The 23,848-nt window shown below is 34.0% G+C and overlaps 4 protein-coding genes across 7 annotated transcripts; 2 read left to right on the forward strand and 2 right to left on the reverse strand.

The window, feature by feature from the left end:
• The first annotated feature begins 821 nt into the window (after positions 1-821).
• On the forward strand, positions 822-2,069 carry LOC101267577 (ethylene-responsive transcription factor ERN1-like). Its single transcript, XM_004233627.5, has one exon. The coding sequence runs from the start codon at positions 822-824 to the stop codon at positions 2,067-2,069; it is 1,248 nt and encodes a 415-aa protein (XP_004233675.1).
• Positions 2,070-4,786: 2,717 nt separating this feature from the next.
• On the forward strand, positions 4,787-10,045 carry LOC101246299 (uncharacterized). 4 transcript variants are annotated; one of them, XM_026029582.2, is made up of 12 exons: positions 4,957-5,194; positions 5,577-5,630; positions 6,098-6,139; positions 6,379-6,712; positions 7,018-7,101; positions 7,523-7,603; positions 7,840-7,975; positions 8,066-8,228; positions 8,320-8,448; positions 9,033-9,227; positions 9,337-9,459; positions 9,589-10,045. In XM_026029582.2, the coding sequence occupies exons 4-12, from the start codon at positions 6,469-6,471 to the stop codon at positions 9,712-9,714; spliced, it is 1,281 nt and encodes a 426-aa protein (XP_025885367.1). In that variant the 5' UTR covers positions 4,957-5,194; positions 5,577-5,630; positions 6,098-6,139; positions 6,379-6,468; the 3' UTR covers positions 9,715-10,045. The 4 variants fall into 4 exon arrangements, with proteins under 4 accessions (XP_004232199.1, XP_025885367.1, XP_019068000.1 ...); XM_004232151.5 differs by lacking the exon at positions 5,577-5,630 and having other exon boundaries at positions 4,787-5,194; XM_026029583.2 differs by lacking the exons at positions 4,957-5,194; positions 5,577-5,630 and adding an exon at positions 5,702-5,892.
• A 1,360-nt stretch (positions 10,046-11,405) lies between these two features.
• Positions 11,406-19,004, reverse strand: LOC101246005 (protein IMPAIRED IN BABA-INDUCED STERILITY 1-like). Its single transcript, XM_004232150.5, has 9 exons — positions 17,657-19,004; positions 14,989-15,273; positions 14,534-14,851; positions 14,082-14,309; positions 13,763-13,860; positions 13,341-13,449; positions 12,814-13,254; positions 11,920-12,043; positions 11,406-11,797 (listed from the first exon to the last, which is right to left on the reverse strand). The coding sequence occupies exons 1-9, from the start codon at positions 18,017-18,019 to the stop codon at positions 11,790-11,792; spliced, it is 1,974 nt and encodes a 657-aa protein (XP_004232198.1). The 5' UTR covers positions 18,020-19,004; the 3' UTR covers positions 11,406-11,789.
• A 134-nt stretch (positions 19,005-19,138) lies between these two features.
• On the reverse strand, positions 19,139-21,983 carry WRKY3 (WRKY transcription factor 3). The gene is made up of 4 exons (NM_001347388.1): positions 21,587-21,983; positions 20,507-21,234; positions 20,243-20,395; positions 19,139-19,686 (listed from the first exon to the last, which is right to left on the reverse strand). The coding sequence occupies exons 1-4, from the start codon at positions 21,923-21,925 to the stop codon at positions 19,524-19,526; spliced, it is 1,383 nt and encodes a 460-aa protein (NP_001334317.1). The 5' UTR covers positions 21,926-21,983; the 3' UTR covers positions 19,139-19,523.
• Between the last annotated feature and the right edge of the window lie 1,865 nt (positions 21,984-23,848).

Raw genomic sequence — 23,848 nt, forward strand, 5'->3', positions numbered from 1 at the left:
CAATCTGCATCATGGTTTCCTGTGTGTTTCATGCACGGAACAATGATGCACGATGTCTCTTTCGTAATTGATAATTTCAATGTCCATCGCCTTGAAGATCAGAAAAGGAATTTATTATTAATTAATAAATTCATTGATAAGTGACTTATAAACTGAATTAATTATCTTCATCATGTTGTACTTATATAATAACAAGACAAGTGAGATTTATTGTAGTGACCAAACTTATCCCATATACTTTATCCCAGAAAACAAGTTGAATCTCTTAAAATATGAAATCAAGAAACTTCACTCTTTGGCTGGGTCAAACTATACTTAATTGCTTCCCATTTCAATTTACGTGATACACTTTTTTTTAATTAAAGAATGATATATTTTTATATTTAGTACTAATATAATTTTAAAATACTATATTTTATAATTACACTAACATCTATAACTTGTTTTAGAGTATAAATTTCAAAAAAATCTTTTTTTTATTACTTAAATTCCGTATCAATTCGAACAACATCAGGACTAAGGGAGCATTAAAAATCTCATTATTTACAACTCCCTCTTCTCTGTATTATTAATAATAATAAAACTAAATCCTTTTGTTTCTTGTTTTCTATAGTTTATCAATCAGAAGCCTTCCATTTGTTGTCACAAGAAGGACAAACAATTTAAAAATCTTAACAAGGTGAAATAAACTTCATATAAATACCACTTCATACCAACCTAAGTTCTGCATAAGAGCATTCACAAACCCACGACTTAAATTCACAATTCATCGTTTTTTGTGATTGTATTTATATATATATACTAACGCTAACACTCGTGCGATGGCTAGGAAAAGAAGGGCGAGTGAGGCAGTTGGTGAAAAAATCCGTGATGGTGATCAAGGGAATGTGGCCTGGGACGAAATGGTAAAGGAAACTGCTGTTGCAGCTGCGCTTGGTGGAGCGCGGCGAGCACGGAAGAGATTCGTGGGTGTTAGACAGAGGCCATCAGGTAGATGGGTAGCTGAAATTAAAGACACTATACAAAAAATAAGGGTGTGGTTAGGTACCTTTGACACAGCTGAAGAAGCAGCAAGGGCATATGATGAAGCTGCTTGTTTACTTCGTGGAGCCAATACTCGCACGAATTTCTGGCCCTGTTCTTCATCTTCTTCTTCTACTCCGGCTCTTCCTTCGAAAATCAGTAATCTTCTTATTAATAGGCTCAAAGCTAGAAATAATTCCTTAGCCGCCGCCGCTGCTGCAGCAGCTTCTTCTTCTGATTCTTCTGAGCCTGTGGAAATTCATGATCAGGACAAACATGGAGAAGAATTCAAAGAAGAAGAAGCTTATTTTTCGGATTTGCAGTATATGGAGTATCTCAGAGATCCTGAAGATGTGATTACTGAAAACAACATGATCAGTAATATGAGTGCAATTAACGTAAGCAATTTCACAAACACGTTGGAGGCATGCTTGAGTGACAACAATTATAGTGTAATTCAGCCTGTGAAAAACTCGATTAATAATATTATAAAAGTAGACTCAGAAGAAGAGATTGAAGAGATAGGAGATGTCGAGGTAGAGCCAATTGACTTTCAATTTGTTGACGAAATTGGATCATCATGTTACTATTCAGCATTTGAAGAGATGAATTCATCAGAGACAATGGAAGAGGGGATTATTTATGGAGACGAGCCATCGATGCTAAGTGAAGCAATGAGGAGGATGAATTACGAGAGGAAGTTCTCAGCATCGCTTTATGCTTTCAACGGAATAACAGAATGCTTAAAATTGAAGCTGAAATCCGGAGGAGGAGTTATGCAGAGAGAAGGATGTGAACAAATAAGCAGATTGAGAAATGCGTGCAAAAGGACCCGCAACAACGAGGAGGAAGAGGAAAAGAAAATTCATGAGAAGAAGGATAATAGTGAGTACAGTTCAGAAAGTTCATCAGAGACCGGACCATCTTCTACTTCACCAGAAACTGGATCATCTTCTTCCACAATTTCCGACGAAACTACTTATGACACTGAATTGTCCCTCTGGAGCTCAATTGATCTACCACCAATCTGCGCATTTTTTGCTTAGGAAAAAAAAACCGTTTTCTTTGTTTCTGTTATTTTCAGTATGTTATTGTTGCATCACGCAACTTTTGTTTTCACAGGGTGAAGATGAAGATTACTCTGTGTTCTCCTTCATTTTTTTTTTATCAAGATCAGTAGGTCTTGGTCTAAAACTAGCGACTTTAACTTAGAAATATGAGTTTGTACTGTGGAATGACTACTTTTGATCTCTTCAAAATTGAATTATGCTGTTGAATCTACGGAAATAAAAGAAGGAAGGATACTATAACAACCAGCTTCTTTTAGTACCAATTTTTCGTTATATTATAATTTTGTAATAATAATAATTTGCTACAACAAGTAAAAAACTATATCGTATTGACGTAAATGGGAAACTATCCGAGTCTGAGCAGAAGCTGGTGGTGAAGTTCCAAGTGTTGAGAAATTGGGCCTATGTTCCATTTTTATTAGATCCATATCGGGAGGTCAAGCGGTGGGCTTATTCTCTACGACAACTTCCTCTGCATCACTTACTTCTTTAGAAATAATTTTGTTGATCACATAATTTAATATAAAATTATAATCAATTTGTTTTTAATTTGTAATTATATTAATTTCTTAAAAATAAGACAAATTGGATATATTAATATGTAGCTTGGGTACATTATAGAGTATCTCGAGTACATTAATATGTAGCTCGGATACATTATAGAGTATCTCGTATACATTATAACATAAATTGAATATATAATATGTAGCTCGAATCCATTAAATAATAGCTCGGATACATTAATACTGACTCGAAATAATATGTAGCTCAAATACATTAAAAAAAATAAGAGATTTTTGAAATAGAAAAAGATATTGAAAAAAAAACATAAAAAGTATATTTTAATAATTTCTTCAATAATTTTTAATTTGGAGCTCCTTTAATTAAGTGCATTATTCAATCTTTTCTTGGAGTACGATTGCCAATAAATAAATAAATAAATAAATACTAGCTCAATTCTAACACATATGTGTATAAAATATCTAATTTAATGAAATGTTTAGAAAAATTCATATGCACCAACCATATCCTTGAATCCAACTATTATATTTTCGTACTCTCAAATTATCTATCATCATTTTTGAAAACAATTGTGTCAAATTTTAGAAGGTTAAGACAAAACTAATTATTACTACTATATTGTATTTTTAGTTCATAATAATTAATTTTTGAAGTCTAGAGAAATATGACAAATAATTTGAGACAAAACGTAATATAAATACGGAATTCATTTATTATCGAAGGCCTCAAATTTAATGACGGTGGGAACTCATTGGATTACGAGTTTGCTAATGCATTTTTATTTAACTATGTTCAAGATCTTGCAACAGAGACACTAAATAGTACATGCCCTGTTTTAGCATAATTAATCACTGCCTTATTTTTAATTATAATTATTTTTCTCTTCTGATCAAAAAGTTTTGAATAATAAAGTAATAATAAAGTGAGAGAATATATTGATGATGATTTTAAAAAAGTTTGAAGGGCGCCAACTGGTATAGCTAATACATGTAGCGTTATGTATGAAATTAGTTAGACATAAGGGCCATAAACCAAGTTAATTTAATCGTTTAAAGGAAAATCCAAAAATACAAGTGATTTTTTTTTTGTTAATCAATGTACAAGTGATTATTTATTATTTAATAAGGGAAATCATAGTAAACAGGCAATGCAACATGACACGAAATCGTAGTAAAAATACAACTTTATTAATTATTATCCAGTGATATAATTATGAGCCTTGAGAACATTGCATTATTTATCCAATCACATGCATCTGTTTTCCCTACGATAATTCCCAAATATTCTCTTCCTTTTTTATAATATGCTACGATGGACCTCTTCACTCTATTAATTATATACTAAAATATAAACGTATAACGTGTATATATATAGTTCCAAGTGGGGATGCAGTCCGTTTCATATCAAGTATTTATCTTTGTTATTAGAAAAAACTTGAACGTAACGTGAAATAAATGAATTATATTTGATTTTATTTTTATCATAAATATTTTATTTTAATAATCAATTATAAAAATATCGTTGAAAAATTCTATTATGGTGTATGGTTTCATCCTAATTATCTACAATTAGGCTCCTAGATCTACTTAATTGTTGGAATTGAAGTCATTAATAATTTATCAAACGAGAGGAAAAACTTGTTAAAAACATGTATGATTTGAAGCACATGCATGTATTTTATTTTTCTCCTCTTTGGTCAGTGACCAAATTAATTCAGTTATAATTACCAAATATCTAACTAATTTTTTGGTGGAAACTTAATAAAGTAAGCTAAAGATTACCAACTAATGATAGTGAAATTTAATAAAATGGACGGGTAATATACAATGAAGACATTTACTCAATATGTTAGATTACGACATTATAACAATAACAATAACGTGAAATTTCATTAAGCGAGATTAGAAGAGGATAATATGTCATAGTTATACCCTACATATGAATATATGGTAAAAATAAATTAATTTTATAAACCTTCGATTCAAAGCAAAATATCTAACGAAAAAATTAGAGATTACGACAATGCACGGTTAGTGTATTTGATATTAGATAAATTAATTAGGTAAATTATTTAACTCAGTGTCTAAATTATATTTTGAATCGCTAATTTTGGCACAATTTAATATATTATTTTACATAATATAATATAAAATAAAATGAAATAATAATACATGAATTAATGGGAATAGTGGTGCCAGTAACTAAAAAAACAAACAGAAATGTGAAAGGACGTTTGTGTCCCTCCTCCTCTTCGTCTTCCTTGTCTTCCTCCTGGTTTTTCTCATTCCTCTGTAAAAGTTTCTCTATCTATATATTTATAATCACTCTATAAAATCATAATATATATGGATATATATATCCAGAAAAAAAACAAAAAAAAAATTAGTTGTGTGTATATATATATATATATAAATAATAAGATCAGTTGGTAAACAGAGCAGGTGCGGAAGTGTGCTTGGATCCGGCGTCGGAGCCCACACTTCCTCTTCCTATTCTCTGTATTCCTCCATTTTTTTTTCTTTTATACTTTCAACAGAAAGAGCCGAAGACGCTGCCTTCGTTCTTCCTTCACTATCAAGGTACGTCCCTTTTTTCTTCTGCTTATTTATTGGCACTGTTGTTGAATCGCATTTCATGGTTTCAAATGGAAGAATATTGTTTCGAATTTTTGCTTAATTATTGTTTTTAAGGATTCATAAATTGTTGTCATTATGGTTCTTCGTTTTCATATTTGGTTCTTATTTTGGGGTTTTCTGTTTTCACTTTCATTCATCTGAATTTCTACGGAAATACTTTTTTCTTTTTCTGTTGTTAAGATCATTATTGTTTTTGTTTATTTGTCTGTTGGGGTGCGTTTTATCCATTACCTTTTATGGATTTTGTCCTCTGCTTATTATGATGTGACCCATTTTGTTTTTTTTTTCAATTATAGCTGATCTGACATTTTTTAATTTGATTCAGTCTCCTAAAGTGAAAACAAACTCATCATGTTCATTCCATATCCTTTTGAAAAAGGCAAGGCAACTAATATAATTGTTTTTTCTTTAAAATAAAATAAAAAAAGTGGATGATAAACAGCTTATCTTGCCAATGGAGTATTTGGGGTTCGTTTCGTAGCTACTAAAGAGATAAATTGTTCATGTATTAGATTCTGCATAAGTTATGATGTTATATGATGTTCAATAACTAATTAGGATGTCATTAATGGAATAACTAATACATGGATTATTAATATCTGCATAATTCTAGTCAGCTGGCAAACGTCTTCACCTTTTCAGTTAATGTCTTCCTTCTCTTTTTCTTTTTCTTCTTTTCCATCTGCAAATCACATGAAACAACTGAAGTGCAGCTTGTAGAATTTATTTATTTAGATGTCTTTTGGGATTCATTGCAAGAAGTTGTCTATTTCAGGTCTTCAATAAATTTGTGAACTGCCAAATAAAGACTAATCTAATGTTGAGTAATTAAATGCTTCTTTGCAGATTGATGATGCTTAATTTTGGAACTTTTACTTAATTCTGAGAGTAAGACTTAAACTTCTTAAGCTCACTCTTCTTAAATTAGTCATTTTACATATCTTGTTGTTAGTTCATGCACATACCTATGACCGATAATTATTTTCACTTACCGAAATTTGGGGTATGAGTACTATTAGCGACATGGTCATTGAGGCTTCATATGTAACTGTCGCAAGTTGTCTGAGGTCGTTGTTGTACAGTACTATAACCAATCATTTAAAAAAATTCTCTTATTCATGTGCCAGGTATCCGTATTTCTTGTGTTCCACCTGGAAGTGGTGTCTCGTATGGGATAGTATTGATTGGCAGAAAAATTTGTCACCTGAGTCAGAGGAATGGGTGCTTGTGTATCAACTCCAGCAATTCCAATCAAAATGAGGAGGAAACTTCCTGGTCGCCCTAGAAAGTACCATGGAAAGAACTCAAAATCTGCTTCGAAAATAAATGGTGATGCAGGATCAATGGTTACAGATATTGAGTTTGTTCACAAAACTACGACCTGCAGAAGATCTGAGTGCTCCAATTCTAAAGTTCATGTTACTCAGATGCAGTGGCACCATAGTCAAATAGATGCAAATGGTATGTGATCTTTCTGTTTCTTATTTTGAACCTTATCCATTGCTTAGACTTTTGATTGATGACAAATCTATCAAATTTAACCATATTAACTGCGAATTTTATTTTGTTGATGGCCTTAAATATAGTTCATTGATCGATGGGTGTATTGTCTATATTGTGTGGTGATTTTCTGTTGCTAAGAAGGACCATGTGATTGTTCATTTTCCTTCAAAGCATTTTAAAAGGAGTTTAGTTGTTTGAGCAACTGACAAATCAGAATTATTTGACTACAACTTGCAATAATGAGCGGTTTACCTGCTTTGCAGTTCTTTGCCAGGAGGATGCATGGTTTGACACAGTCAGCATTTTTGAGTCTGACTCAGATGATGAATTCAGTAGTGTTAATGGAGGTAACTACTTTCGTATCTTCATTTTTATACTTATAGAGAATGACTTGCTCAGTGTTTGGACTAAGAACACATCTTCTTCTTTATACAGTGCTTGATTATTAATAGATAACGTGATCATTGGCTAGTTTTTATCCCTTTCATTTAGCTATTGTTATTTATGGGACGGGGTTTTTCATCTTATCTTTAGTGGAAATTTCTGAATGATTAATATTCTCGGAATACTTTTTGCTTTGTGAATCTTAGCAGTCCAAGGTTCTTATAGTCCTTCAGATCAATGTATTTAATTTAATCTATACCCCTTGCAACCTTACGTAGTTATGTACATGTGTTCACTCTCTCTATTACATATCATAGTCTTCTCTACCACAGCTAGTTACTTCCATGAGTTTCAGTGACAAGATCATTAATGCATCAAATTCAGGTCGAGTTTCTCAAGTAAGGAAATCAACAATTATAAGGCTCTCTCTGAGAACATCTGTTGAAGAAGAAAAAAGTGGATTTCGTAAGTACCTTGTGACTTTCCATTTAGTCATTACTCTTCAGTATAAATTGAGTCCCATTTGAGAGGAATTTGTGTCATAACCTCCTGGTCATTTTGTAAACTAAGAACAATATAATCTTATTGAATCATGATGTGACAGTCCTGTTTTATTTCCTTCTTCTGTAATGTAAAGAAATGTGCAAAAACTAATGCAAAGGCAGAATTGCAATACATTAACCATAATGGTACTCCTGTAGGTGCACCAAGAAAGTATCTTTTGCGTCCCAGGGCTGGGCTCATTGTTCCTCATTGTACAGAAGAAAAGCCAACAGTAGGAAGTTGGTCTGAGATTGAGCCCTCGATCTTTAAGCTACGTAGCAGTAGTTTCTTCATGTATGCTCTTAACTTACCCTTTTTTGTCAATTAATCAGTCCTGTGGATCTTTCATAATTTAATTTATCCATTTGTTTCTTTGCATTGCAGAGATAAGAAAAAATCACCTGCTCCAAATGTGTCTCCTTATACTCCTATCGGAGTCGATTTATTTTTGTGCCCAAGAAAGATCCATCACATTGCTCAACACGTTGAACTTCCTTCTGTAAAAGGAGATGGAAAATTACCTCCTCTACTAATTGTCAACATTCAGGCATGACTGACCCCCCTCATCTCCCCAACAAAGGAAATAAAAGATATTTTAGTTTTCTAGACTAATGAAATAAAGATGCTCTTCTCCACAGTTACCTACTTATCCTGCTCAAATGTTTATTGGCGATGCTGATGGGGAAAGCTTGAGCCTTGTTGTATATTTTAAGATTTCTGAAACTACAGAGAAAGACGTCTCTCCTCAGTTCCTGGAAAGCATCAAGGTAGGTTATGTCTGATTTGTTCAAAAATAGTTTATCTATGTCAAACTTAATTATAACTGACATCGATATTCTCATTTATAATATATCTTTATCAAACTTGATTATAAGAACTTATACATATTCTCTTATTCACCTTATCCCTGAAAGTCAACTAAGTTTTTCTATTTGGGGTGTTCTTTATCTGGCATTTGATTTGTTAGACAAGAGAGCTAAACGTATTTTCACAATGTAAGTGTTTCCATCTAATCTGGCATTGATAGGATAAGCGCCTCATAATGTGTTTTCCCCTTTCTCGGCATAGCTGGAAATCTAAGTCTAGTTGATCGAGATGACAACACTTAACGTTGGGATGATTTTTCAGTTCACGTCCATGTGTCCGTAATTTTTCCCCTGCTCCTGGGGCAGGGGTTACTTCCACATGCAAAACATTAATCTTGGGATTTCCTTGTATCAAACTTTTGCTGACATGTTCTTTTTTTCCTTGTGAAAATGTGGTGATCCTCTAAGACGTTTACTTCATAGTAGAAATGGCGGATAGGGAGAAATTACTGGACTGATTTTCTTTCTATTGGCTTATGTGACAGAAACTTATCGATGATGATATGGAGAAGGTTAAAGGATTTGCAAAAGATTCAATAGTTCCTTTCAGAGAGAGGTTGAAAATAATGGTTGGGGCGGTTAATCCAGAAGATCTTGTTTCCAGTTCAACTGAAAGGAAGCTTTTGAATAGTTACAACGAGAAACCTGTGCTTTCCCGTCCTCAACACAGCTTTTATGAGGTGGATATATATATATATATATCTTTTCAATGATGATCTTTTACTTACTTCTCTATGTCAGTTAGCCATGTCTTGGCTGTTCTTGACATCAAAACGAATTCTGTTGCAGGGCTCAAATTACTTTGAGATTGATCTTGACATTCATCGCTTCAGCTACATAGCAAGAAGGGGACTTGATGCATTCAGAGATCGTTTACAACATGGCATATTGGATCTTGGTCTAACAATTCAGGTTTCTTGTTATTATACTTTTCCCTTCTTGAGAATTAGAAAATGAGCTCATGCTTTGGCTTTTTTAAATGATGTGCACAGATTTAACTTATATATACTGATAACGTAAAAATAACTCTAAATCCTGTAGGCACAAAAGCCGGAGGAGCTGCCCGAGCAAGTTCTTGCTTGTGTGAGATTGAACAAGATTGATTTTGTTGACAATGGACAAATTCCAACTCTTCTGAGCATTGAGGAAGATAATTGTTCATACTAATTTATACAAAATCAGTGATACATTTGCATATTGCATGGGGGAGTTTTCAAATGGTCCCTTGATGATCAAGCAATTCCAACTTTCTATACAAGCAAAAAAAAAAAAAACATTGTATAATAAGAAATTGTATTCTGAAAGATGAAATTTTTAAAAAAAGGTGATCATGTTGATACTAAGGTCCACCATTTTTCAACTGATCACACCCCTAACATAATTTAGTACTAATAAGAAAAAACCAATATCACTTAGCATTTACTTTATTTAAGATATTGTATATATTTTGAGAAGGCAATTGAGTGTTTTTAAATTCAAGTCTATTTGCTTGGGTGCACATCAAGAGACTTGACTATTCGTTATACTATCTTTTAAATTCAAGTCTATTTGCAAGAAAAATAACTCATGTTTGACGTAAAGAGATTGTTTGTACCATGTGAAAAGATTATATTAAAGCACAATTAGATTACAACTATTGTTCACTAATTGATCTTTATAAAATTATGTATATTTGAAAGTTTCAAAACACAAGCATTTAATTATAAAATGAACATGGAGTATGTGATAAATCAATATGGTGCCTATGAGCAGATCATTTAATTATATATGATCTGCATCATTATGTAAAAGATCGTATAAGAATTGAGTCATAATTCAAAGAGTTCTTATGCCTTATACCAAAAAATAAAATAAAATAATTACATGTTAATTCAGTTTGGCTTTTAGGACACTAATTTTGTTGAGTTGGACCTGAGGTGAGTATGAAGGTTTAAGAACTACACAGTTCATGATTCTTTATGTTTGAATTTCATCATTGTAATTTGAAAAGATAGTTTTGAGTTCTGAAATTGTTTGCAGGTCTATAAAACACTGAAAATATTTGAATTTCCAGTCTGTCGCATAAATAATAATGAGACTCAAGACAATTTTTTAACTTTTATTTATTCAAATATAAAAAGGTATCAAAAAATAGTCGAATAATCAAGAAAGACATATAAGCAATACAAAAAATGCCTCAAAAAATCTCGTCTTGCATCAATGACCTTAGAATATCTTGATGAATAACGGAACAAAACTATAAATTTCTTTGTAACTGCTCAAAAATGGTCGAATCTCCGGTTGGACGAGTTGGGAGAAGATGGATAGTGGGAGTAATATCTTAGTTTGAGGATGGTCATTTTTACTTAGAAGACCTTACCACAGCTATCGAAGTAAATTTATAGAGTGAAATATCCTTTTCAGATGTTTAATCTTTTCTCGTTCCTCATGATAGATGATACAACAACATGCCCAAGTCATAGGTGGTACTTTTGCTTGTCGACACTCAACATAAGATTGCCAACACATTTCGGTATTCCCCTGTAACTTGTAGGTCACAAACTCAACACTGAATCGTTCCACTATGTTTATCTATCATATTCCATAGATTGATTTCACCAAGTGTTGTAACATAGTACGAAGATAACTGAATGAAATACCAGACATGATTTTCTTTCTTATTAGATCAGTTTTTTAGTCTCTATGGAGCTCACTCAAAATTAATTTGAAATTGAGGCGTAATTGCTTAACATGAAGTGACGCGTTTTAATCATGCTTTTATTTTCTAATTGACCGCTGTCTATCCTTTCGTTCATTTTTTTTTTTAAAAAAAGTATATGTACACAGGGTAAATAGCAAAAATAGTAAAGAAAACTCTGTAATAAATCATACCCTCTTTGCCCATGATATATATATACAAAAATAATGTGAAAGCTGTATAAGAAATGAGCTAAACATGTAAAATACAAACTATGAAAAGCAAATAAAAAGAAAAAAGAGATTGTAAAATCAAGTTTGGATAGCAAAAGGTGAGCATTTCAATGTTCTCCAATCTGTTAATGAAATTTGCAAACCACTTTGAGCATCAATATTCTGGCTTATCCCTTTTGATTTCTATGATGTGAACTTGCATCTTATGCATGATTTCTTCACCAGCTTCCTGAAGATATGTAAGAACATTCACTGCAAGGATCGATACCAAAACCTTCGATGAACTTTGAGGTACCAACAAGAGAGACACAAAGTCCTCTTAGCCATTCCAATTATATATCTGCATGGCAAAAGAAAAAGAAAAACTTGGTAAAAGTTTGTAAAATAGCAATATTTGGCTGAAGTAGGTGACTCAAATATGTCTAGTTGATGTAAAGGAAAATATGACAAGATTTATTTCACCTCCATAGAATCGGGACCTACGACCAGCTTTTCGAGTTTGACTATCCTTCTTCGAGTCAAACGTCTGGGACTGAGATAACAAGGGCCCGGAGAACCCAACCCTTCCTTGTTGGCCATCAAATTCCTGGTCATGTTTCAGAGAGATCACATACCATAACACCATGATGTAAATGATTACCAGATGTTTTACCCCCAAGTCATATTTTTACGCTTCAATCTCTAGCTAATTAGGTTCGGCTATATGAATCCTCACCGTGCATTATTGCTCCATTTTTGACAATACTTTGGGGCTCTCTAACACTAGATGTTCTCTATATATTTTCTACTGACAAGCAAAAAAATATTTCTAGCACACACGAAACTACATGAAAGTATAGTGTATACCAATATGTGATCGAACTTAAATCTCAACAAGATGGTATCATCTATATTGATATTTTGCTTCCATTGTGTTATTTTTCATTAAGTCTACATGAATTTGATAGATTACAAGTCCTCTAAAAAAATCTCATTCCAGGTGACTTTAGGTCTATCTCGTTTACTTTGAACACTTCCAATTATCATGGTATTTTACTTCAGGATCAATACAGCTAGATGTCCATTAAAGACATGACCAAACCATCTCAGATGACCTTCTCATTTATTCTTCAGATGTGATCATTTCTGCACATCTATCGTAACATTCACATTTTTACAACACTCATCTAGTGATTTCGTCTATGTAAAGCACAATTACCACTAGGCTTCATTGTATCCGACGTGAAATTTGCTAGAACTTTTTCTCCCCCAAATTGTAATGTAATTAACCTTAATGAGGGAGCAAAGAATCAAATACAAAATGTTTTAGTCAGGAACAGCAATTGGAAGAAGCTAAGTTAGTGGAAGAATACTAACCGCTGATTGTTCTTGATCCGACAAATCAAACGAATCTGGGCGTTCATGATGACCATGTTTCCTATGCTGGGTCCTTCTTAAAAACTCATCATTATCTTGCATCTTTGATTCCAAGGTATCCCCAGAGTGCAGTACAGCAGAAGGATCGAAGGCACTCAATTTTTGACTTCTTGAATTGGGAGGTGGATATAATCTTGTGACTGCAGAATCCTGCTTTCCTTTTTTGGCCCATGCAAAACCACTCGATTCTGGCATTTGCACAGGAACAGAAAGAACAGTGCTGTCTCCTTGAGACTCATCAGTCATCTGAGAAGCAGCGTCTGATACTGTGTCATACAATGGCTTCATTGATATCCGTGAGACAGTAGCTCGTCTTCCTTTAGATATCTGTGCATTACTACCGTAATTTCTATGAGAACCATGAACATTTGCCTCAACTTCCTTCAAAAATACAAGACAAGCCTTCTCAATATACTATCAAGAGGAAATGTGAATGAATGTATGTTTCTGTGAGAAAAGACAGAAACCTCTGTTGGAACAACTTTGCAGAAATTGTTTGGTTCTTGAAGACCTTTCCTGGATTTTCTTGAATTTTTAGAAGTTTCCGATGTTTGCACTGTGGAACTGGCTCTCTTTCTGAAAAAGCAAGGCTCAAATTAAGCTTAAAGAGGAATAAGAGGGATGCAAAGTCAAGAAAGGTGCGCGATTATCAGAAACAGAGATGTATAAATTTAATTTGTTGGAGCCAAATCACTTGAAGCCCGATAGTGATGTGTTTGGGTAAGTTAACTAGATAACTATGAGGTGCAGCATTGACAGTGAAATGCATATATTGTTCTTTGGGCTTTATTGTTTTACTGGCCCATATATGGGGGCTAGGCAATGATTTAATAGAACCATGTGCAGTAAAATCCTTTCATGAAGAAAAAAGAAGAAGAAGGGAATTCACCTTCTCGCTTCTTCCCTGAACTTTGCATCAATTTCCTTGTTCGGTGGGTACTTTGGCAGGCTTGACGAGTCACAAGCATAAGGCTTGGTATTGAAATACTAAAGAAAGGTACAACATAAATTTGAACCAAAAAGTTAGCTATAAAAACCAGGTTAAAGAACAATAATGCTTAAGAACAAATGAAAAAAACATAAACATCATCAATACCAATGAGGAACAAAAAACTAAAAGCAAAATAAAAAGAATGAGGTGACTCTGTCAAAACGGAATTTTCCGGTGAGATAAAAACTCATGCACTCTGTGTCTTTGTTAAGCTTACCTCAGAATTGAGAGCAGATGAAGCAGTTCCACGTTTATGAGGATCTATTGAAATAAGTGTTTCAATAAGGTTTACAGCACTTTTTGGTAATTCTTTACATCTATCTCGAAGTGTACTGTCATATGGTTGCTTTGGTTTGAACATGGTTGCAAGTGGAAGTTTAGACCTTTTCCAGTAATCTTCGGGTGGGGAACCACAGAGTTTGAAAATTTTGTGCAGTTGTTCAACCTGCAGAAATAGACAACCAGGATCTTTTCACAATTGACAAGGAACAGTGATATTATTGCGTATTCGATATAGGAGAATGATTTAACCACTTCATATTATTTGGGGAGGCTTCAGTCGTGTTAATTTAGCACTATTTAGCAATCATGTCCCTTTTTGCAACATGCTCTCAGAGATGTTTGATAAATTTTATCAAATTCAACAGAAGTTATCTGGGAAATACTGACCTCAGTCCTCCCTTTCAGGAGTGGCCTTCCGAAAAAGAGTTCAGCAAAAACGCAACCAACACTCCACAAATCCACAGTGACTCCATAACTTGTTGATCCCAATAGTAGTTCAGGAGGTCGATACCATAATGTAACCACACGACTGGTCAGTGGTTGCTTGTGCCTTGCACTAAGGAAATTTGCAAGACCAAAATCTGCTATTTTCAGAGTTCCTTCATTGTTAACCAAAATGTTGGAAACTTTAATATCCCGATGCATTATCCCTCGTGAATGGCAGTGCTCTAGTCCGCTCAGAAGCTGCTGCATGTAGCATTTGATCTACTTCCACGCAAAAAGAAAATTCAATAAACAAAGAGAATCTTCTTCCATTTACATTTTGCAAGACAAGATAGATTCAAATAGTGATCTTAATACCAAATTCAATGAAAGAAAGACATTGTCAAAGATGAACCAACCTGCGAATCACTAAATTTGATGTCAGGACATGATAACAATCCAGATAGGTCATGTTCCATATACTCGAAAACAAGGTAAATGCTACATGATAACCGAGAAGTGATTATCCCTTCCAGCTTCATAATGTTTGGATGGTCAAGTTTGCGGAGAATTGCAATTTCTCGTGCCATAAATCTGACACTATCTGGTTGGAAATTGTCAAATCGCACCTTCTTCAGGGCGACCATTTTACCATTTCCAATATCACGTGCTCGGTAAACACTGCTATATGTACCTTGTCCAATCTACAGATGTTGAAAAAGAAAGAATCTTCGTAAGAAGAAAATAATTTACATCAGTAGGGAGATAATGTACCACTAAAATTACCAGACAAAGCTAAGTATTGAACTAAGTGTTAGGACCGGAAATAAGCAGGTTTAAATGCGGAAGCTAGCAAAGCAAACCTCGAAAGACCACGAGTAAGAAAACAACTATAAATATACCAAAAGACACAGAGATTTAACGTGGTTTGGTCAATCGACCTACGTCCAGAAAGGAGATGAACAATCCACTATAAATATGAGAGTATAAATACAGAGGGAAACGACCTCAACCAATTCACTCGGAATACATGGGAGGTTCACACAAGTGATAACATATCAAGCTTGTGACCCACAAATTCTTCCCCTAACCAAAACTCTCAAAGCTCTTAAGACTACATTGTGAATGCTGATTAAGTTAGAAGGAACATGCCTCTATTTATAGAGTACCCAAATCCTTTTCCTACAAGGAAAACCTATTTATGGTAGGAAATTTAAGGCAAATAAAACCCAACAAATCTCCCCCTTGGCCTGAATTTCTGACAAAATAAATTTGTCCACCTTCTTGACTTAATCTTCAACAACTTGCTTCTCCTCTCCATAATCTCCTTTGCAAAATTTATGTCTCAACATAAAGAATCTCTCTGAAACAATTTCTCCAACAAAATCTTCATTACTGTCAAAAAGGTTACTGCTAGAACTACACCGCCTAGATGAACACATCTTTCTAACCTGGTTTAATCATCGATTATCGAACCACTGAACCTGACTTCGTTATTGAATTTGGCTCTGATACCACTTGTTAGGACCGGAAATAAGCAGGTGTAAATGCGGAAGCTAGCGAAGCAAACCTCGAAAGACCACGAGTAAGAAGACAACGAGAAATATACCAAAAGACACAGAGATTTAACGTGGTTCGGTCAATCGACCTACGTCCACAAAGGAGATGAGCAATCCACTATAAATATGAGAGTACAAAATATAGAGAGAAACAACCTCAACCAATTCACTCGGAATACATGGGAGGTTCACACAAGTGATAACATATCAAGCTTGTGACCCACAAATTCTCCCCCTAACCAAAACTCTTAAAGCTCTTAAGACTACATTGTGAATGCTGATTAAGTTAGAAGGAACATGCCTCTATTTATAGAGTCCTAAACCTTTTCCTACAAGAAAAAGATTAGTCAATCCAAAACCTTTTCCTACAAGGAAAACCTATTTATGGTAAGAAATTTAGGGCAAATAAAACCCAACACTAAGCAGCCAAAGTCTAGATATGTTGCTAAATTCCTCAATATTAAGTTATAAACCATATCACCTATATCCCAGCTCAGATTCGAATCTATCTCGCACTTATAATATCTCTACGTTTTTCTTCAGATTAATAACTCTCGACTATAAGCTTCTCTTTCTCCAGAGGTAACATAAGGGAACAAAGATACAAGTAAAGAAAAATTAAAAGGTATTTTCAGTTTATTATAGACCTTGTAGTTCCTCATAATTGGAAGTAGCAAGTGGATCACATGCAAGTTCAGATTGAAAGATAAGGATGGCAAGTAAAAGCAGAAAAAATAAAGGTTTCCTCCTTTGGGGAGTATCAAGTTCATTAAAATGGTACCATGAGAGGGGTTAAAGAAATGGTAATTTATAGTCTCAGCTAACAAAACTTGCTAAAACATGCACAGAATTTTTAGCCAATTACTCAAATTGAAAGGCTGATGATTGAGTAGGAACTGATGAGAAAGCATGATGTGGTGCAGATTTCTCTCAGACACTTATTCATCAAAAATAACCTTGATAGAAAAGCTGAAGATTTTCAATTTATAAACTATGCGTCATTCCCAAATTAGTTTTGCATCAACCATAAAAATCTTCTGTATCTAGCTGCTCCGTATTAAATGCATCAACCAATATTGGATAACCTCGCCTACATGTGTTTCAAGACATAGACAAATCCTAAAGAGGAAGGTAATGGAAGGTTGATGCCAGTGTAAAAATTGTCAAACTATGATTAAAGCCGAGATTTTAATGATTTAACTAGATTCCCTTAGATTCTGTCAGTAAGCTTTCCTTACATGATTGATTACAGTAAAATGGAGACCATGACTTGAAGTAATACCTAATCTATAAATGGCGAATGCAGGAGTTAATGATGGCATGAAGCACCACAATATTCATCTTTTTGGGGTAAATGTTTGCAATGGTGTCTTTTCCTTCTGCAACGGAATGGGAGAAAAGTAATGGAACTGCTATTGAAAGGATAACCTTTTTATGTTGCATACACACATGAATACAAATTTGTAAAATCAAGAATCTGTCCAGATAATACGAGGAATCATATCTTTTTTAGGGAAACATTGGTTACCTTTTCTAATTTCTGGAACATGTTTGATTTCAGAGGCATCCATCCATCAATAGCTTCACCGGCAACGGCAGTCAGCCAAACAGGCCATCCGGCGGCCAAATGTTCACCTTCAGTTAACCTTCCAAATTTGATGCTAAAACTAGCCGCCTTCTTATCAGAATTTCCCTTCTTGGATGCTCTCAATTTCCCCGAAAATCGTCTAACGGAATCCTCTCCCTCTTTCTCAGGCTCCTCTTTGATCTTCTCCAAAGGGGCAAATCCAATATGCAATAATGGATCGACATTGTCGACACCGGCAACATTCACCGACGAATCGTGGGGCGGGGAATGGGACGTGGCCTGCTTGGAGCTGACGCAACCCATGACCCCCCAAAACCCATAAATGAATTCGATCCAGTTGGGAGAGACCCAGATCGACCCGTATGATTCAACGGGTCAAGGGAGGTGAAAATAATGGGTGCGGGAAAAAGGGTCTCTCCCCAAATTAGCTCATTGTATCTGCAAAAAAAAAATTGTTTTCATAAAATTGATCTGAGAAAAGAGGTAATAGTTTGAGGTGGAGAAGAACAGAGAGATGGGATTCCTTCTCTTTTCTTTGCGTGTTATGCGGAGATGAAAAAAAAAAAGAAGGATTTGAAAAGGAGACCAAGAAATTAGAGTTGTTGTCGAGAGATGCGAAAGCAGAGGAACAACAGAGAAACAAGAAAGAGAAAAATATTGTGTGGTTGTATTTGTGGGTCCAAGATTCAAGAATCATCATCATCATCACCAACATCATCTTTTTTCTTTTGTTTTTCACTTTGTCTGTTGAGACCAATTCATACGCCATTTTTACAAAAACTTTCATTCTTTATAACTCAGAAAAAGAGAGGCAAATAGGTAAAAGTAGCCGTTAGGAGTTCGTTTTCTTTCCTTCTCTCCTTTATTTTATTGTTGTGTTGCTTTTTCTTTTACTCGTTGGGGTCCTGTGCTGGTGAGCTGCTGCTGCTTATTCAATAAACAAGCCAACTGCTCAACAACTCATCACTATCTTCAGATTATTGAGTAATCATAGTGGCAAAATAATTGTTCAGACTTTGACTGAAGGACAGAAACTCATGTGTTTTTGGACAGATAGTATAGTGTAAGTAATATTTTTATACTAAAAAGAGTTACAACTTGTTCTTGTACATATTATAGAACTCGTGGACTTTCTTTGAGTGCATTAAACTAAATAGAGTCTAGGGGGCAGAGATAGAGGATAAGCAAGGGGTTTATCTAAATCTGATTGGCGAAAAATTATACTATATATATATAAGTATTTTAATTCTATTTTTTTTTTTATGTATTATGTTTTTTTTTTGGACCGTAGGATTAGTAGTTGGTTTAGTGGCTGAAGTCTTAAAGATTCACCGTGAGGTTCCAAGTTCAAATAGCAAGCAAATTAGGTGAGGAGGAACAATCAAGAAATGCAAACGAAATATGGTATCAAAAGTTGACAACTTTGCTTGAATAAGCTCCTTTATTCTTCCTGACTAGAGTTTAAAGCCTGGCCCATGAAGCTACAATGACAAACTATACACCTTTTTTTTTTTATTAGACATCTTACAAATTAGCAATAAAATTTACAAATATTTCTTGAGACCAACCAACAAATTCAAGGGACCAAGCATGTGGTTTTCAACATGGAATAGATAATATAATAAGCTTTTTGTACAGAAGTAAGAAGCTCAAACCACATCTTTTCACCCTTCTACTTTTCCTGATGCTACTAATGCTGCAATCTTTCAGTTTTCACACGAGGGAATTTTGTTGTTGTTTTCAGAAACCAAGATATTTTTGTGAACTGAAGGCCTTCACACTGTTTCTTACGTTCTCAACGCTATCTTTAGCTGTATTTATTCCTTGTTCCTCTATTCCTAACACTAACAGTAGGAATATCATGATTATGCTTGCCTTCATATGTTGTTATGACAGCTTTTGGATCAGTTGAAGCCCTCTCGACTTGTTTGCGGACATTGCATCCAGGATATGTGCACCGATAGTAACTCCTGTATATCAAGTGTGGATGCACAAGCGGATTATTGATGCCATATAGCAAAAGAACAGGACACATGTGATAAACATATTCTGGAAGGACAAAGAACTAGTATTGCTCAAACAAGACGCTGCAGCTGATTATAGCACTTGATTTTAATCTCCAGAGTATCTTACTGCACTTGTTTGTTCTAATGACTAATCATATGCACATATAAAGATCTTTAAATTCTGGCACATGCTTTCGCATAAAAATTCATACATCCAGTTCTTCCTATTTCGTAAGAAATGTTATCACTGTTGAATAAACCTCTAGTGACATTCTTAACTACATTGTGCAAGTTTCCTCTTGTATGGGACTTCACACTGTATCCATTTCAGACTATTGTAAAATCAAGATGCACAAGAAATTTGAGCTATTGTTTTGGTATATTTAAGAAGTTCAAGGAGATAAGTAGCATCATTTCCTGAAGAGTTCACGATAATAAACTCTACATAAAACAAGACTCTTACAGAACAGCAACTAACATTAAATTGAAAAAAATTGTGCAGTCAGAACTCAGAAGATACCTTGGATGCTGAGTCCCCTTTACCACCTTCTGCCCATATTTTCGCCATTTATATCCATCATCTAAGAAATCAACTTCACTTCTCGTCTGCAGAACAATCTTGGATTCAGCTACTGTGACATGTGATGAAGCTACAGTCTCAATTGCCGTCTTCCTGTGACATAGTAATTGAATTAGATACATACTTTTGTTGCTCTACAATATTTTCTTCTTGTTTTACTAAAGAAGGATGGCGCATTCTTTTAGTCATGAAAGGAGGACTCACGTTCTCTTTGCATCTGGTTCATCATGCCCTTCATCATCTACGTCTATCAAATAGCTTTCGGTTTCATCACATTCTCTTTTCACAAGAAGTTCAGATACCATTTGGGTTGGAACCTGGTCAGATCGAGAAGGAGAAGACCCATCCGAGCTATTCATTACTGTCCAATCATGTGTACTAATATCTGGTCGAACTCCAAAGCAGTCTGTATTATCCAAAGCAGAACCATTTTTTCTTCGTTTGGTTGGTTGATCATGGTTGTGACGGCCATTATATGTGATCTCAGTTATGTGACCATCAACAGACCGCTCAACCTTCTTCTTCACTAGACATTTGAGATATGTGCACTTATAGTAGCTCCTAGGGCATTCACTAGCTTTAACCTTTTTCTGACCATATTTTCTCCAGTTATAACCATCACAAGCTGGCTTATCGAGAGCACCAGAGGATGTCTTGTTCTCAGATTGAGAAACCTCCGGCTGTTCAAATTGCTTACCCTGATTGTCTGATGGCTTGTTATCCAAACTAGATTGCAGACATTCCTTTATCTGCAAGGAAGACTCCTTTGGATCAATCGACAACTCATGTCCTAATGCTTCTACTGGAGCCACCTGAGAGGAACACTGGTCTTGGGCTTGCATTTGCATTTGCATTTGCATATATGAACTAGAAAATTCAGCCTGTGCTGTAACATGTGCTAGAGCCTGCTGATGTGACATTCCAAAGGGACTCTACAATCAAATTGAAATACCATAAGTAACCACATGATGCCAAAAGTAATTTTGATGACTTTCAGATTAACTATTTCTATAACCAACTTAGAAACAGTCTCTCTACCTCTAACGCACAAAGGTAGGGATAAGGTCTGCATTCACCCAACTTGATGAAATTTAAAACATATAAAGTTTGAGCGAACTCATTACTAGAATACTGGATCCTTATCAAAAACATGTTTATAGAATAAACTTACCAAAGTAGATAAATTACTAAATCAAAACATAAAATAAAAAAAAACAAGTTTTTGGCTATTATTGATATATTATTACAAGATAGATGAAGAATTTGAGCAGATTATATTTTTACCTGAAGTGGGGAAAGAAAGCCAGGAGAATTAAGGAATCCAGAAGGACTCAAACCAGAGGGAATAACGAACAATTGAGGATTCACAGACCCATTTTGGTTATACCCAGAGTTCTTTTGACACCCAGGAGGATCTCCAGAATATTCATATCCGGCGAGAAGCTGGGAGAAAGAAGGAGGACAATCTGCAGAATCAGGGCTCTGATCAGACAAGAAACTGGAAACAAGAGACATTGGACCTGGGCTGAAAGAAGACATGTTAAAAAAGGATTCAAATGAAGGGCGAGGTGGAATTGTCAAAGATGGAAACGATATTGCTGAAGCTTCCCCTGTTTCCCCCATTTTCAGTTTTCTTCTTCTTCTTCTCAAGAGATAAAGAAGAAAGTGGAGTTGCTTTTTCTGCTATCCCTTTCGTTCTGATGTGTATATATATTGGTAGAGTATATGATGGGTGCTCCACTCGTCACTCCTCATTCGTCAATACAATGGAGATATTTTATTAGACGTGAAATCATGATTTGAAGCTTATCACTAACTAGTTTTCGAACACGTATGTTATACGTGTATCTCATGTTATTTAATATCAAATATTTCAAATGATATAATTATTTTTGAATAATTGATGCATTATACAATATTTAAAGGATAAAAAATGATTTTTTTGGTAAAACATTCCACTAAGGTTATAGAATTTGAAGAATTTCTAATTGTATTGATAAAAAAAAATTATTTTAATCATATGGAATACACAATATTTATTGGTAAAAAAAAAAGATTACTACTTCAATTATATAATTATCAAGATTGTCAAATATCTAACACTATATTTCCATACAAATGAAAGAAGTTAATTTAACAAAGCAATATATCAATTAAAAAAAATGACCAATGAATAAAAGATTACATAAGAATTAATATTTAGCAATTAAAGTCATTAAAAAGTGAAAAATAATAAATTGTGACATCTAACCATGTATTCTCTTCAATTAAATATTGATATTGTATGAATCTCTCCATATGCTCTAACCTCTCTCTTCATATGCTCTAATGTTTAAATTTTTTTAATCTAAAATGGTAGTTGTTTTAAGCGCTCAAAATTCAACAATTAAGAAGAAAAATTGTTAATGCAACTCAATGACAATGGCAAAAGAAATACTCATAAATGCACTTGAAATTATTACGGTAACATTTTAGTGGTATGTAAAAAGTTTTCTGTTATGAAACTTAAATTACTATTTAATAATAATAATCAATAATAATATAATGGTATTATTGTAGTAACTCAACTATATAGAATTATTTTGATATTTCAACATGTTCTCACTTATAATAATAATATATGATTATTACTATTCGTTTTGTTACTTATGTACAAAATTTGGATAAAAAGTTATCCAAATGTACATACTTAGAGTCCGTTTGAATTGTCTTATTTTGCTAAGTTATAATCAAAATAAGTTCAATTGGATTGGAAGAAGGGAATGTAATTTACTTCTTTTCTACGCATGTTTTAAACTGTTTTTCAAAAGCTTGTTATTTTTTGTGAGAATTTTTTTTCCAAATTGTTAGTAGAAGTAGTGTTCGGCAGACTGGCTTGGTGGGAGTTGGCAGAACTATAAAATAGCTCAAGATTTACTATTTCACCTATGGTTAACTGAAATTCAAGATTTATTAGAAAACTAAAATAGTAATAATAAATTAGAAAACTGAAAGTTGAGGTAAATATCTGGAGTTGTGTATTTTCAAGTTGCCAAACAAAAGGATAAGATGTCAGGCTAGTGGTCTAAATGAAGAGTACTACTACACATTGTTGGATATACAATGAATTCTTTACCTACCAAATGCCACTTGAGAGAAGTCGATACCTACACTTTCTTTATACTTCCTCCTGTTTTCATAAAGTGGTTTTTTATAACATGGAACGACAAATCTCCATCACTTGTTAATCTTACATTTTAGTGAATTTGAATTATTAAAAGAAGTAAAAATATGAGAAGGAGGGGTAAAAAATTGGACACCATCCATCCATTCAAAAGTTACTTACTTACAGAAAATAAGAAGTATTTTTATTTATAAAATTGATATCTTCTTGATTATGAAATATCTGGTAGTTTAATTAGTTAGTTGAACTTCACCTTATCTGGTAAAGATTTGATTTCTCAAAATGCATACAATAATAAAAGCACATGATATCTAATTGGGGAGTAAAAAATGGAAATTAATCAAGAAGAGAGACAGCTGAAGAGAAAGAAAATATGTGTCGTA

The sequence above is a fragment of the Solanum lycopersicum genome, chromosome 2, assembly GCF_036512215.1.
Source record: "Solanum lycopersicum chromosome 2, SLM_r2.1".
NCBI classification, from domain to species: Eukaryota; Viridiplantae; Streptophyta; class Magnoliopsida; order Solanales; family Solanaceae; genus Solanum; species Solanum lycopersicum.

Coding starts and splice junctions, on each gene's coding strand:
- LOC101267577 (XM_004233627.5), top strand. CDS start 822: ATGGCTAGGAAAAGAAGGGCGAGTGAGGCAGTTGGTGAAAAAATCCGT.
- LOC101246299 (XM_004232151.5), top strand. CDS start 6,469: ATGGGTGCTTGTGTATCAACTCCAGCAATTCCAATCAAAATGAGGAGG. Junction 7,102..7,522: donor ATTCAGTAGTGTTAATGGAG/GTAACTACTTTC, acceptor CATCAAATTCAG/GTCGAGTTTCTCAAGTAAGG. Junction 9,228..9,336: donor CTCAACACAGCTTTTATGAG/GTGGATATATAT, acceptor ATTCTGTTGCAG/GGCTCAAATTACTTTGAGAT.
- LOC101246005 (XM_004232150.5), bottom strand. CDS start 18,019: ATGGGTTGCGTCAGCTCCAAGCAGGCCACGTCCCATTCCCCGCCCCAC. Junction 14,310..14,533: donor TCCTGAAAGGGAGGACTGAG/GTCAGTATTTCC, acceptor CTATTTCTGCAG/GTTGAACAACTGCACAAAAT. Junction 13,861..14,081: donor CATCTGCTCTCAATTCTGAG/GTAAGCTTAACA, acceptor ACCTTTCTTTAG/TATTTCAATACCAAGCCTTA.
- WRKY3 (NM_001347388.1), bottom strand. CDS start 21,925: ATGGGGGAAACAGGGGAAGCTTCAGCAATATCGTTTCCATCTTTGACA. Junction 21,235..21,586: donor GCTTTCTTTCCCCACTTCAG/GTAAAAATATAA, acceptor ATTTGATTGTAG/AGTCCCTTTGGAATGTCACA. Junction 20,396..20,506: donor GAACCAGATGCAAAGAGAAC/GTGAGTCCTCCT, acceptor ACTATGTCACAG/GAAGACGGCAATTGAGACTG.